Source organism: Eleutherodactylus coqui, chromosome 4, assembly GCF_035609145.1.
Source record: "Eleutherodactylus coqui strain aEleCoq1 chromosome 4, aEleCoq1.hap1, whole genome shotgun sequence".
NCBI classification, from domain to species: domain Eukaryota; kingdom Metazoa; phylum Chordata; class Amphibia; order Anura; family Eleutherodactylidae; genus Eleutherodactylus; species Eleutherodactylus coqui.
In genome coordinates, this window is record NC_089840.1 from 275,856,966 (window position 1) to 275,872,536 (window position 15,571).

General features: G+C 45.9%; 1 protein-coding gene across 1 annotated transcript in view; it reads left to right on the forward strand.

Moving 5' to 3' along the window:
• The window catches only part of LOC136624512 (zinc finger protein 585A-like), a 51,710-nt gene extending 36,531 nt beyond the window's left edge, over positions 1–15,179 (forward strand). Inside the window, exons 5-6 of the mRNA XM_066598498.1 lie at positions 6,189–6,204; positions 13,774–15,179. Coding sequence (XP_066454595.1) covers positions 6,189–6,204; positions 13,774–14,795 — 1,038 coding nt within the window. The 3' untranslated portion in view covers positions 14,796–15,179. The remainder of the gene's footprint in view (positions 1–6,188; positions 6,205–13,773) is intronic.
• The last annotated feature ends 392 nt before the right edge of the window (positions 15,180–15,571 follow it).

Here is a 15,571-nt window from a genome sequence, read left to right on the forward strand (position 1 = left end):
TACATCACTGTGTAGTGTCCCGCACATCGGATGCACATGGGTGGGATGGCCAAGTGTTAACTGATCACTGTTACGTCTGAGAATCTCGGGCACAACTTTTTAAATGTCTGTGCTTATGTATCTTTAGACCGTACTTATATTGGCGCGTGCAAGACTGATCCAATACTGAACTTTTAATATGCATTCTTGCATGTTGGTGCAATGTGTGTTTTGTGAAAAAAGGCATCGCTGCACATGAGATTTTCACGTGTGTTAAAATAGCATGTTGTTCAAATAGTAAAATAGAAAAACGGAACATTTACGGTGCACTCGCATAAACACCGTACAGCATGCGATTGTGGTGCAATTTTTTTTTTTGTTATAAAGAAAATAATAAGCAGTATCACCCAAAAATAGGACATTCTGCGATCAGTTCAAGAGAAAAATGGCTCATGTAAATTAACCCATGTAAAATAATGGGCTCTTTTCATGTGCAATTTGTGTGCATCCCGCAAAGCATAAAAATCATACTAAAAATCGCCCGTCTAAAAACACGCATATTCATTGCTGTCTTTGAATCAACTATAATACAGAGATTTGCGGGTGGGGGGGTTACATTGTCTTCTCTTCTTCCCTTTCAGGATACTCAGCTGATATCTTCTATAGCAGATCATTTTCCTGATTGACCCGACAAGAATAGAGAGGAACCGGGACAAGATGGCGGAGGGTATATTCACCCTCACCCTAGAGATACTCTTCCGGCTTACAGGAGAGGTGAGAGATTCTGGGGATGACGTCACGTTCCATCATTCTTATCTATGTCAGTCTCTGGTCACATCTACGGCAGAGGATTTATTGCTGATTCATCATAAATTCCGGGAAAATAATAGAGCCGGTTGTTCTGGCAGAATGACGGAAACCCAACAGATCTACTATCAGGCAATTGGAGGTTGTTGGGGGTCATTATTGTCTGTCATCTGACAGAACCAAAACTCTGATCATTTTGTTCTTCTGCTCCTGTGACTGAGTAGAACAACAGAGATGATGAACACAGATGTGAGGAGAATCTTACTAATTGTTGGACATAACTGGAGACATGAAGGACTCCGGGAATGTCTGCAGGGATATTTATGGATGTATCTCCCCATAAACAGGATTACACGGTAGTGAAGAAGACTTCTAGTGACGACTGTCAGGCCCCGGTATCTGATAGATTGGGAAGACCCCTTAGTCCAATCACAGGGCCTCCACCTCACTCCCTGATACTGGAGGAGATCGATGAACAGAAGATCCTAGAACTCACCAACAAGATGATTGAGCTGCTGACTGGAGAGGTGACGCTGCTGGGAATGCTGGGACATTATACAGTAACGCTATGGCGGTATAACGTGTCTGGGTGATGACGGTATCATTGTGTTGTCAGGTTCCTATAAGGTGTCAGGACGTCACTGTCTATTTCTCCATGGAGGAGTGGGAGTATTTAGAAGGACACCAGGATCTGTACAAGGACGTCATGATGGAGGACCACCAGCCCCCGCCATCACCAGGTAATAGACAGGACTAAATCCACACGGCCTTTATTATTGGTATGTAGAGAATGAAGTCAGTGGCTGTCTGTGTTTTCTGCAGGTAGAACCAGTAAGAGAACAGCAGCGGAGAGATGTCCCTATCCTTCTCTTCCACAGGATGATCAGGTAGATGGAGAGAAGGTCTCATGAAATCTCTCTGGTCAGTAGGATGGCTGACAAGGTCTTGTGTTCAGTCTAATTATATATTGCACGGAAAATTTTATGAAGTCAAAGTTACTTTAGAGTAACTGAGGAATAAAATGTGTATACACACAGAGGAGCATTAGATTTTTCTCAGGCTGCGTGTACCGATGTCCCTCTGCAGAATATGCCACCCCTCACACTCCTCATTTAGGACCTAAAGAATACTTGCGCCAAATTTTACGATTGTACGACAACAGGAAACTACATTACATAGGGATGCACTTACCTTTGCAATTAGCATTGAATAATTGACTTGTGACCCCTTTACTTTCCCTATTTAGGAACTAAAGCATGCTCCTGTCAAAGTTCATGTTTGTATGACACCAGGAAATTAGAGAATTAGATTTGCTACATTACACAGGGGTGCCAATACTTTTGCACTTAGCATTGCATTTTCAAGTTGTGACCCCTTTACTTTTTCTATTTAGGACCTAAAGAATGGTCATGCCTAATTTCTTGTTTGTTCGACATCATGAAGTTAGAGAATTAGATTTGGTACATTACACAGGGGTGCCAGTATTTTTGCAAAAAGCATTGTAGTTTCAAATTTTGACCCCTATACTTTTACTATATAAGACCTAAAGAATGCTCCTGCCAAATTTCATGTTTGTACGACATCGGAAAGTTAGAAAATTAGATTTGGTACATTACACAGGGGTGCTAGTATTTTTGCAAAAAGCATTGTAGTTTCAAATTTTGACCCCTATGCTTTTACTATATAGGACCTAAAGAATGCTCCTGCCAAATTTCATGTTTGTACGACATCGGAAAGTTAGAGAATTAGATTTGGTACATTGCACAGGTGTGCAAATACATTTGCACTTAGCATTGAATTTTTGAGTTGTGATTCCTTTACGTTTCCTATTTAGGACCTAAAGAATGGTCATGCCGAATTTCATGTTTATGCGACATCGGGAAGTAAGAGAATTACTTAGTCAGTGAGGGCTTTCCTTTATATGTATACTAACTGATAGGCTCGGCCATGCCCAATTTAATTTGATCCAGGTGTTTACATGTTGTTTGCAGGGAAAATTTAATGAAGTCAAGGTTAGTTTAGAGTAACCGAGGAATAAAATATGTATACATATAGAGGAGCGTTAGATTCTCCTCAGGCTGCAAGTACCGATGTCCCTCTGCAGAATGTGCCACCACTTCCACTCTCCCCATATAGGACCTAAAGAATGCTTGAGCCAAATTTCACGCTTGTACGACACCGAGAAGTTACAATACATAGGGGTGCACTTACCATGACCCCTTTGATTTTCCTATTTAGGACCTTAAGAATGATCATCCCAAATTTCATGGTTGTATGACATCAGGAAGTTAGAGAACTGGTCAGTGAGTGAGTGAGGGCTTTCACACACACACACACACACACACACACACACATATATATATATATATATATATATATATATATAATTGTGTAATGAGAAAGCTGGAGATGGCGGGATTACAGCCGACCGCAGACATTAGATCTCCGCATCTTATCACTACTTCTAGTTCTGGAGACTTCTGGTTGGAATAAAGAAGCAACAGGTTGGAGTTATACAGGAGACCTGCAGCTATTTGGCCCAGATCACTACTGCTGTCATGTCATTCCGGCTCCTCATGCTAATTAATGACCTTTTCTGGCCATATAAAACCTTCCACACGACTTCTCCAACTGTGTGATGACTTTTACAATATTTATTTCATAGCTGGTGAAACTGGAGGAAGATCTGATCCCTATTGATGCTACAGAGACACATGTGAGGGGGGATCAGCCGTGTAAGGAGGGGATTCCTACAGATGACCCCCCAGGTGAGACTACATGTAGGGAAGAGTCTGTGTTGTCAGGGTTTTCTGCTGAATTTTGCCTTATTTAGCCAAAAACAATGTTAAGAATTTTTTTCATAATATGCTACTGAAACAAAAATTAGGGGACCTTTTAAGTCACATTAGGATTAAAAGTATCAGTCCCACACACAATAGCAGTTTTTTAAAAATCCATATTAACCTCTTGTAGTTTTTGTTAGTACTATTTTAGAATACATACGACTTTTTGATTGCTTTTTATTACATTTTGTCTCTCATTTTTCCATTGATAGGACTGTGTAAGGGCTCGATTTTTGTGCGGTGACCTGTAGTTTGTAGAGATGAGCGAGCACCAAAATGCTCGGGTGCTCGTTACTCGGGACGAAATTTTCGCGATGCTCGAGGGTTCGTTTCCAATAACGAACCCCACTGAAGTCAATGGGCGACCCGAGCATTTTTGTATTTCGCCGATGCTCGCTAAGGTTTCCTTGTGTGAAAATCTGGGCAATTCAAGAAAGTGATGGGAACGACACAGCAACGGATAGGGCAGGCGAGGGGCTACATGTTGGGCTGCATCTCAAGTTCCCAGGTCCCACTATTAAGCCACAATAGCGGCAAGAGTGCCCCCCCCCCTCCCAACAATTTTTACTTCTGAAAAGCCCTCATTAGCATAGCATACCTTTGCTAAGCACCACACTACCTCCAACAAAGCACAATCACTGCCTGCATGACACTCCACTGCCACTTCTCCTGGGTTACATGCTGCCCAACCGCCCCCCCTCCCCCCCACAGCGCACACCAAAGTGTTTATGCGCAGCCTTCAGCTGCCCTCATGCCACATCACCCTCATGTCTATTTATAAGTGCGTCTGCCATGAGGAGGAACCGCAGGCACACACTGCAGAGGGTTGGCACGGCTAGGCAGCGACCCTCTTTAAAAGGGGCGGGGCGATAGCACACAATGCTGTACAGAAGCAATGAGAAATAGAATCCTGTGCCACCGCCATCAGGAGCTGCACACGTGGGCATAGCAATGGGGAACCTATGTGCCACACACTATTCATTCTGTCAAGGTGTCTCTGCATGCCCCAGTCAGACCGGGCTTTTTAATTCATAGACACAGGCAGGTACAACTCCCTATTGTGAAGTCCCTGTGGACCCACAGCATGGGTGGGTGCCAGGAAGCCACCGGCGGTACATAAAAATATCCCATTGCATTGCCCAACACAGCTGAGGTAGTAATGTCGTGCATAATGCAGGTGGGCTTCGGCCCACACTGCATGCCCCAGTCAGACTGGGGTTCTTTACAAGTGGAAACAGATGCATTTATAATTCCCTGTGGACCCACAGCATGGGTGGGTGCCAGGAAGCCACCGGCGGTACATAGAAATATCCCATTGCATTGCCCAACACAGCTGAGGTAGTAATGTCGTGCTTAATGCAGGTGGGCTTCGGCCCACACTGCATGCCCCAGTCAGACTGGGGTTCTTTAGAAGTGGACACATGTAGGTTAAACTCCGTGTGCACCTACAGCATGGGTGGCTCCCTGGAACCCACCGGCGGTACACAAAAATATCCCATTGCATTGCCCAACACAGCTGAGGTAGTAATGTCGTGCTTAATGCAGGTGGCCTTCGGCCCACACTGCATGCCCCAGTCAGACTGGGGTTCTTTACAAGTGGAAACAGATGCATTTATAATTCCCTGTGGACCCACAGCATGGGTGGGTGCCAGGAAGCCACCGGCGGTCCATAGAAATATCCCATTGCATTGCCCAACACAGCTGAGGTAATAATGTTGTGCTTAATGCAGGTGGGCTTCGGCCCACACTGCATGCCCCAGTCAGACTGGGGTTCTTTAGAAGTGGACACATGTAGGTTAAACTCCGTGTGCACCTACAGCATGGGTGGCTCCCTGGAACCCACCGGCGGTACACAAAAATATCCCATTGCATTGCCCAACACAGCTGAGGTAGTAATGTCGTGCTTAATGCAGGTGGCCTTCGGCCCACACTGCATGCCCCAGTCAGACTGGGGTTCTTTACAAGTGGAAACAGATGCATTTATAATTCCCTGTGGACCCACAGCATGGGTGGGTGCCAGGAAGCCACCGGCGGTACATAGAAATATCCCATTGCATTGCCCAACACAGCTGAGGTAGTAATGTCGTGCTTAATGCAGGTGGGCTCCGGCCAACACTGCATGCCCCAGTCAGACTGGTAATATGTACCATAACAGTAACCGCGTTGGTGGTAATGTGGTGGTGACTGCGGACCTAGTAGCGCGGTTTTATTTTGTTGGTGGGGGGGCTCTCTTGTTGTGTCGGTAAAGGTGAAATTCTTGGACTGCCACCAGACGAACCAATGCAAAGGCATTTGCCAAGAATGTTTTCATTGTTGGAGGAGGAGGGGGATGTTTTGGAGGCACTACGTGTCCTCTCCACGTGTCCATGGTTATATGCACCTTAACAGTAACCGCGTTGGTGGGAAATGGCCTCGCCGCCATTATGTCTTTGGGAAGCCTCTGTTTCCACACCCCAGAGACATACCATTAGCAGCGGTATAGGCAGAGCCTATAATTCGTAACATTTCAGCCGTAGCATTAGGACAGGCCCCACTAACATATCACTAGCAGCATTCTAGGGGGAGCACAGTCGTAGTTCCATTTCAGTAATAGAAGCAGCCTACACAGGCCCCAGTAACAATTCAGAAGCAGCAGTATAGGAGGAGCACAGTCTTAGTTCCATTTAAGTCATAGTAGCAGCCTAGACAGGCCCCAGTAACAATTCCGAAGCAGCAGTATAGGAGGAGCATAGTCTTAGTTCCATTTAAGTCATTGTAGCAGCCTACACAGGCCCCAGTAACAATTCCGAAGCAGCAGTATAGGAGGAGCACAGTCTTAGTTCCATTTAAGTCATAGTAGCAGCCTAGACAGGCCCCAGTAACCATTCCGAAGCAGCAGTATAGGAGGAGCATAGTCTTAGTTCCATTTAAGTCATTGTAGCAGCCTACACAGGCCCCAGTAACAATTCCGAGGCAGCAGTATAGTGGGAGCGCAGTCTTAGTTCCATTTCAGTAGCTGCAGTAGAGGCAAGGCCCAAGTTACATTTATGTAGCTAAAGTGCAGGCCAACCCCACACACCTTTCTGTACCATGAGTGCAGGCGAAGAACATAGAAATTGCTATGATTACACTGTAGGTGAGGGCCCAAAAAAATTGGTGTACCAACAGTACTAATGTACCTCAGTAAAAATTGGCCATGCCCAACCAAGATGGCAGGTGAAACCCATTAATCGCTTTGGTTAATGTGGCTTAAGTGGTAACTAGGCCTGGAGGCAGCCCAGTTTAACGAAAAATTGGTTCAAGTTAAAGTTCCAACGCTTTTAAGCGCATTGAAACGTATAAAAAATTTTAAGAACAATTCTATGAGTGAGCCTTGTGGCCCTAAGAAAAATTGCCCGTTCAGCGTGATTACGTGAGGTTTCAGGAGGAGGAGCAGGAGGAGGAGGAGGAATATTAGACACAGATTGATGAAGCAGAAATGTCCCCGTTTTGGATGGTGAGAGAGAACGTAGCTTCCATCCGCGGGTGCAGCCTACGTATTGCTTACGTATCGCTGCTGTCCGCTGGTGGAGAAGAGAAGTCTGGCGAAATCCAGGCTTTGTTCATCTTGATGAGTGTTAGCCTGTCGGCACTGTCGGTTGACAGGCGGGTACGCTTATCTGTGATGATTCCCCCAGCCGCACTAAACACCCTCTCCGACAAGACGCTAGCCGCAGGACAAGCAAGCACCTCCAGGGCATACAGCGCTAGTTCAGGCCACGTGTCCAGCTTCGACACCCAGTAGTTGTAGGTGGCAGAGGCGTCACGGAGGACGGTGGTGCGATCGGCTACGTACTCCCTCACCATCCTTTTACAGTGCTCCCGCCGACTCAGCCTTGACTGGGGAGCGGTGACACAGTCTTGCTGGGGAGCCATAAAGCTGTCCAGGCCCTTAAAGACTGTTGCACTGCCTGGGCTGTACATGCTGCTCGATCTCCGCACCTCCCCTGCTACATGGCCCTCGGAACTGCGCCTTCTGCCACTAGCGCTGTCGGATGGGAATTTTACCATCAGCTTGTCCGCAAGGGTCCTGTGGTATAGCAACACTCTCGAACTGCTTTCCTCTTCGGGAATGAGAGTGGGCAGGTTCTCCTTATACCGTGGGTTGTGGGCACGTCGCACAGCAGTCGGTGCACTGGCAGATTAAAGCGATGTTGCAGGGTGCGCAGGGTGGCAGCGTCCGTGTGGGACTTGCGGAAATGTGCGCAGAGCCGGCGTGCCTTTACGAGCAGGTCTGACAAGCGTGGGTAGCTTTTCAGAAAGCGCTGAACCACCAAATTAAAGACGTGGGCCAGGCATGGCACGTGCGTGAGGCTGCCGAGCTGCAGAGCCGCCACCAGGTTACGGCCGTTGTCACACACGACCATGCCCGGTTGGAGGCTCAGCGGCGCAAGCCAGCGGTCGGTCTGCTCTTTCTGACCCTGCAGCAGTTTGTGGGCCGTGTGCCTCTTATCTCCTAAGCTGAGTAGTTTCAGCACGGCCTGCTGAAGCTTGCCCAACGCTGTGCTGCCACGCCGCGCGACACCGACTGCTGCCGACGTGCTGCTGCTGACACATCTTGATTGCGAGACAGAGGTTGTGGAGGAGGAGGAGGAGGAGGGTGCTTTAGTGGAGGAAGCATACACCGCCGCAGATACCACCACCGAGCTGGGGCCCGCAATTCTGGGGGTGGGTAGGACGTGAGCGATCCCAGGCTCTGACTCTGTCCCAGCCTCCACTAAATTCACCCAATGTGCCGTCAGGGAGATGTAGTGGCCCTGCCCGCCTGTGCTTGTCCACGTGTCCATTGTTAAGTGGACCTTGGCAGTAACCGCGTTGGTGAGGGCGCGTACAATATTGCAGGAGACGTGGTTGTGCAGGGCTGGGACGGCACATCGGGAAAAGTAGTGGCGACTGGGAATTGAGTAGCGCGGGGCCGCCGCCTCCATCATACTTTTGAAGGACTCCGTTTCCACAACCCTATACGGCAGCATCTCAAGGCAGATAAATTTTGCTATGTGGACGGTTAACGCTTGAGCGTGCGGGTGCGTGGCGGCGTACTTGCGCTTGCGCTCCAACAGTTGCGCTAGCGACGGCTGGACGGTGCGCTGAACTACACTGGTGGATGGGGCCAAGGACAGCGGAGGTGAGGGTGTGGGTGCAGGCCATAAGACGGTAGTGCCTGTGTCCTGAGAGGGGGGTTGTATCTCAGTGGCAGGTTGGGGCACAGGGGGAGAGGCAGCGGTGCAAACCGGAGGCGGTGAACGGCCTTCGTCCCACCTTGTGGGGTGCTTGGCCATCATATGTCTGCGCATGCTGGTGGTGGTGAGGCTGTTGGTGGTGGCTCCCCGGCTGATCTTGGCGCGACAAAGGTTGCACACCACTGTTCGTCGGTCGTCAGGCGTCTCTGTGAAAAACTGCCAGACCTTAGAGCACCTCGGCCTCTGCAGGGTGGCATGGCGCGAGGGTGCGCTTTGGGAAACAGTTGGTGGATTATTCGGTCTGGCCCTGCCTCTACCCCTGGCCACCGCACTGCCTCTTGCAACCTGCCCTGCTGCTGCCCTTGCCTCCCCCTCTGAAGACCTGTCCTGAGTAGGCGTTGCAAACCAGGTGGGGTCAGTCACCTCATCGTCCTGCTGCTCTTCCTCAGAATCCTCTGTGCCCTCCTCCCTCGGACTTACTGCCCTCACTACTACCTGACTGCAAGACAACTGTGTCTCATCGTCATCGTCCTCCTCACCCACAGAAAGTTCTTGAGACTGTTGGCGGAAGTCCCCAGCCTCATCCCCCGGACCCCGGGAACTTTGCAATGGTTGTGCATCAGTGACGATAAACTCCTCTGGTGGGAGAGGAACCACTGCTGCCCAATCTGAGCAGGGGCCCGAGAACAGTTCCTGGGAGTCTTCACGCAGCTGAGCATATGTCATTGGAGTGGAGTGAGGAGGCTGGGAGGAAGGAGGAGCAGCAGACAGAGGATTCGGATTTGCAGCAGTGGACGGCGCAGAACTGTGGGTGGATGATAGGTTGCTCGAAGCACTTTCTGCCATCCAGGACAGGACCTGCTCACACTGCTCATTTTCTAATAAAGGTCTCCCGCGAGGACCCATGAATTGTGCGATGAATGTCTGGACGCCAGAAACGTGCCTCTCTCCTAATCGCGCAGCAGTCGGCTGCGATACACCTGTATCAGGAGCTCGGCCTGTGCCCACACCCTGACTTGGGCCTCCGCGTCCTCGGCCACGTCCACGTCCTCTAGGCCTACCCCTACCCCTCAGCATGCTGTATTACCAGTGATTTGATTTCCCAGGCAGGAAAGAAATTGGCGCAAACCTGCAGGCCAAATATACTTTTGTTCCTTTTGTTTAAAAGGAAAGGCCCACTGTTATTATTCAATGAATAATAAGTTTAATAACTGTGTTGTGGCCCAGCAAATGTGTCACAGAACTTTAGTGTTGCAGAGTTATTAACTCTGGCAGAGCAGGTATTTCCCAGGCAGGAAAGAAATTGGCGCAAGCCTGCAGTCAACCGTAGCTGGTTGCGTCTGATTTGTTTACGTTCTCCACGCAGCACACACGTACCCAGAGCCCTTAGGACTGACAGAGGCAGGCCAAATATAATTTTTTTCCCTTTTGTTTAAAAGGAAAGGACCCACTGCGTATATTCAATGAATAATAACTGTGTTGTGCCCCTGCAAATGTGTCACAGAACTTTAGTGTTGCAGAGTTATTAACTCTGGCAGAGCAGGTATTTCCCAGGCAGGAAAGAAATTGGCGCAAGCCTGCAGTCAACCGTAGCTGGTTGCGTCTGATTTTTTTACGTTCTCCACGCAGCACACACGTACCCAGAGCCCTTAGGACTGACAGAGGCAGGCCAAATATAATTTTTTTCCCTTTTGTTTAAAAGGAAAGGACCCACTGCGTATATTCAATGAATAATAACTGTGTTGTGCCCCTGCAAATGTGTCACAGAACTTTAGTGTTGCAGAGTTATTAACTCTGGCAGAGCAGGTATTTCCCAGGCAGGAAAGAAATTGGCGCAAGCCTGCAGTCAACCGTAGCTGGTTGCGTCTGATTTTTTTACGTTCTCCACGCAGCACACACGTACCCAGAGCCCTTAGGACTGACAGAGGTAGGCCAAATATAATTTTTTTCCCTTTTGTTTAAAAGGAAAGGACCCACTGCGTATATTCAATGAAAAATAACTGTGTTGTGCCCCTGCAAATGTGTCACAGAACTTTAGTGTTGCAGAGTTATTAACTCTGGCAGAGCAGGTATTTCCCAGGCAGGAAAGAAATTGGCGCAAGCCTGCAGTCAACCGTAGCTGGTTGCGTCTGATTTTTTTACGTTCTCCACGCAGCACACACGTACCCAGAGCCCTTAGGACTGACAGAGGCAGGCCAAATATAATTTTTTTCCCTTTTGTTTAAAAGGAAAGGACCCACTGTGTATATTCAATGAATAATAACTGTGTTGTGGCCCTGCCTACACAATTCTGTCCCTGTAGTATCAATGCAGGGTGCAATGCTCTGCACAGCCGATTTTGAGAAAAAAAAAATATGCAACACTGCTAACAGCAGCCTGCACAGTACTGCACACGGTTAAATGTGGCCCTAGAAAGGACCGTTGAGGTTCTTGAAGGCTACACTCACTCCTAACACTCTCCCTGCCTAAGCACCACTTCTGTCCCTAATGCCGGGTGCAATGCTCTGCACAGCCGATTTTGAGAAGAAAAAAAAAGCAACAGAGCTAACTGCAGCCTGCACACAGGTAGATGTGGCCCTAAGAAGGTCCTTTGGGGTTCTTGAAGCCTACACTAACTCCTAACGCTCTCCCTACAGCAGCTCCGGCACCAGCAGCACTGTCCCTCAGCTAACTCACAAGGCATCTGAGGCGAGCCGCGGGAGGGGCCGACTTTTATACTCGGGTGACATCTGATCTCCCCAGCCACTCACAGCAGGGGGGTGGTATAGGGCTGGAACAACACAGGAGGAAGTTGTAATGCCTTCTCTGTCTTTCAATTGGCCAGAAAAGCGCGCTAACGTCTCAGAGATTAAACTGAAAGTAACCCGAACACCGCGTGGTACTCGTTACGAGTAACGAGCATCCCGAACACCCTAATATTTGCCCGAGCATCGAGCTCGGACGAGTACATTCGCTCATCTCTAGTAGTTTGCATTGGTACCATTTTGGGGAACATATAAAACTTTTTGATAGCTTTTCATTCTTTTTTTTTTTCTGATGGAGACCTAAGTAGACCTTTATGGATGTAGTAATACCAATTTGTAGATTTTTTTAATTTTACTTTAGATTTTTACAATCCTAATAAAAAAACACTGTTTATTTCTCGACTTTTGCATTGGGAGACACAGTTGAAAACTATGGGTATAGCTACTACCACTATAGGGTGTACACTAAGCAAAAAAAAAGTGTTAGTTTCTCCTCCCAGCTATACACCTCATGCAGAAGCCAGCTAATCAGTTTTAGCTCAGAGTCTCGGAGCTCTACTGTCTATGGTAGTTAGGTGAGTATTTTCTCCACTGAGGTAAGTATTCTCTCCTCCCTCTTTTCCTTCCTCTTTCTTTTTACCACCACCACTGCAGCCAACTTTCTTTACTCTACTTCCAACCCCCCCACCCACCCAACAAAACCAGTCAACCTATACCAAGCTTCCTAGCAGATGCTCCTTGCGTGGCATATTCCTAGGGAGTATGAAGATTTCCCTATGAGAGACAGTTGACTAGCCAATAATGTTTCTACAGCTATTTGTGGTAAGAGTTCTCATCTACCAGAAAACAAAGCCAGCCACGTGTGGTTCTGCACAGAAGAAGAGGCTCCAGATTTGTTTCTTTTGCGGCTGGAAAACAAAACACTCTCCTACAAACTGCGCCCGTCCTGGTGTCCCTGGCCACTATACTCCAAGCCCGCCTATACTAAATCTTCTATGTGTATGGCTGTTCAGAACCACGGCAATCAGAGTGGGGTGATGACTTTTTTTATTCAAGGAGACCTAACTCACTCATGGCTCAGACATCTATGTTCAGAAGGTTATCTCTTCGAGCTATGCCATATAGTTTTCTACAAACCCAAAGATTGCTTCTTCAGTTCCAAAATTCCGATCTCTCCTTCATAGTGCAATGCTTTGGCTTATGTGATACACACTTTCTCCTCTAAGGGTGTAATTGTCCCTGTTTCGCCATAAACAGTGCAGGGGGTTATATTCCAATCTCTTCACAAGGAGGACGGCACTGTCCGACCTGTTCTGCATCTGAAGAGATTAAATCAATATGTCAAGGTTCAACAGTTCAGCGTGGAGTTGTTGAGATGTCATTGCGCCCATGGGAGTTTCTGTCATCCATTGATATTAAGCGATTCACCTAGTGATTAGTGAAAAGTTTACAAAGTAATAGAGGATGCACTTACTTGGATGAGGAGTTTGCAGGCACCAGTGATCCTCTAGGTTCGCTTTTAATGTAAGAGGCTTTATATCTATTAGTTCCACGCTTGAAAAAGGAGGTGAATCTGTTTATAAACACTCCAAAACACGTTGCACTTCTCTGTAATTCCTGTACTGTTTGTCCAGTGCAGGACAACCTGAATAATGTGTGATACTTTCTTCTTAAAGCTTCTGTGCTCTGTAACCTTACTAGCTGTATGAGCCATGGATAAGATCAGCAGCTGAGAGCTCCAGCTGTATGTACTAGTTAAACGTCAACGCATGGGAAAACACAACAAATAAGCTTATTGGCTAAAATAATTTGTCCATTAGGATGGCTGTCAGTAGATTAGGTGCTCCACGAATTATTGTGGCTCATGTAAATGGGAAAAACCTTTAACAATTTATATGCAAATGTTATAAACTATTAGTATAATTGTAATGTTATATTCAAAAATATTAAAATTCATTTTATTCTTGCCAGATGACAAAACTAGAAACTCCAAAGGACATCTGATATCAACAGATTATGAAGTGGAAGATCCTGGTATCATACAAGATACAAATGAAAAGCCGGCTATTATCCCAAATATGCCCTCAGCCCTTCACAGCAAAAATCTATCTTCTGATCCTTCTAAACATGTTTCATCTTCTGATTCATTGAAGAATGTTAAACAAAATAAAATTTACAGAACAGATGTTGAACAACAAAGAGTTCACACAGGGGAGAAGCCATATTCATGTTCTGAATGTGGGAAGTCTTCTAACAATAAATCAGATCTTGTTAAACATCAGAGAATTCATACAGGGGAAAAGCCATATTCATGTTCAGAATGTGGGAAATGTTTTAACCAACAATCAAATCTTGTGTTACATCAGAGAAATCACACAGGGGAGAAGCCATATTCATGTTCTGAGTGTGGTAAATGTTTTAACCGAAAATCAAATCTTTTGTTACATCAGAGAATTCACACAGGGGAGAAGCCATTTTCATGTTCTGAATGTGGAAAATGCTTTAACAATAAATCAAATCTTGTGTTACATCAGAGAAATCACACAGGGGAGAAGCCATATTCATGTTCTGAATGTGGGAAACGTTTTAACCAAAAATCAAGTCTTGTGTTACATCAGAGAATGCACACAGGGGAGAAGTCACATTCTTGTTCTGAATGTGGGAAATGTTTTAACAAAAAATCAAGTCTTGTTTTACATCAGATAATTCACATAGGAGAGAAGCCATATTCATGTTCTGAATGTGGGAAATGTTTTAAGCTAAAATCAAATCTTGTGTTACATCAGATAATTCACACGAGGGAAAAGCCCCATTCTTGTTCTGAATGTGGGAAATGTTTTAACCAAAAATCAAGTCTTGTTTTACATCAGATAATTCACACAGGGGAGAAGCCATATTCATGTTCTGAATGTGGGAAAGGTTTTAACCGAAAATCAAGTCTTGTGGTACATCAGAGAATTCACACAGTGGAGAAGCCATATTCATGTTCTGAATGTGGGAAATGTTTTAACCAAAAGTCATATCTTGTGTTACATCAGAGAATTCATACAGGGGAAAAGCCATATTCATGTTCAGAATGTGGGAAATGTTTTAGCCAAAAATCAAGTCTTGTGAGACATCAGATAATTCACACAGGGGAGAAGCCATTTTTATGTCCTGAATGTGGGAAATGTTTTAACCGAAAGTCAAGTCTTGTGTTACATCAGAAAACTCACACAGGGTAGAGAAGATGATATTTTTATGTTCTGAATATGGGAAATCTTTTCACACATAAATATGTTCTTATTAAACATTAGAAAAAACACACAGAGGAGAAGCCACATTCATGTTAGGAATATGGGAACTGTTTTAAACATAAATCACATCTTGCTGTACATCAGACATGTATCTTCCTGATTGTGGAAAATGTTTTAAGCCGAAATCAACTCTCATTAAAAATCAGAAAATTCACACAAGGGAAGAAGCCATTTTTATGTTCAGAATGTGGGGGAAAAGCCATTTACATGTTTTGATTGTGGTGAATGTTTTATGCATCATTTACATGTTTAGATTGTGGTGAATGTTTTATGCATAAATCAACTGTCGTTACTCATCTGTGAATTCACACAGGGGAGAAGCCATTTTCACGTTGAGAATGAGAAATGTTTTGTATTCAAAAGATTTTTATTGAAACTTTAAGGGTAATAGACAAAACACGAATACAATGAGGTATCAAAGATTTAACATATAAGTTGTGATGAAATAAATTGTTTAACTTGTCCTATTGTCTTTTGCCTAATAACAATTGACTCATATTTTCATGTAAACTTAGGAGTAATTTTGTTGGTGACATATGCCACCTCTCCGTATATACCTCTCAAGTATGAATATACCAGAAGCCCTGCTTAAGATAATCACCTATGGTGTAACAGCTGGCGCCTGAACAGGGACCAAGTGACCAGAACCTCTGATCTGACTTACTCTCGAACGGACAGAATGCACAGACCCATAATCAGGACCA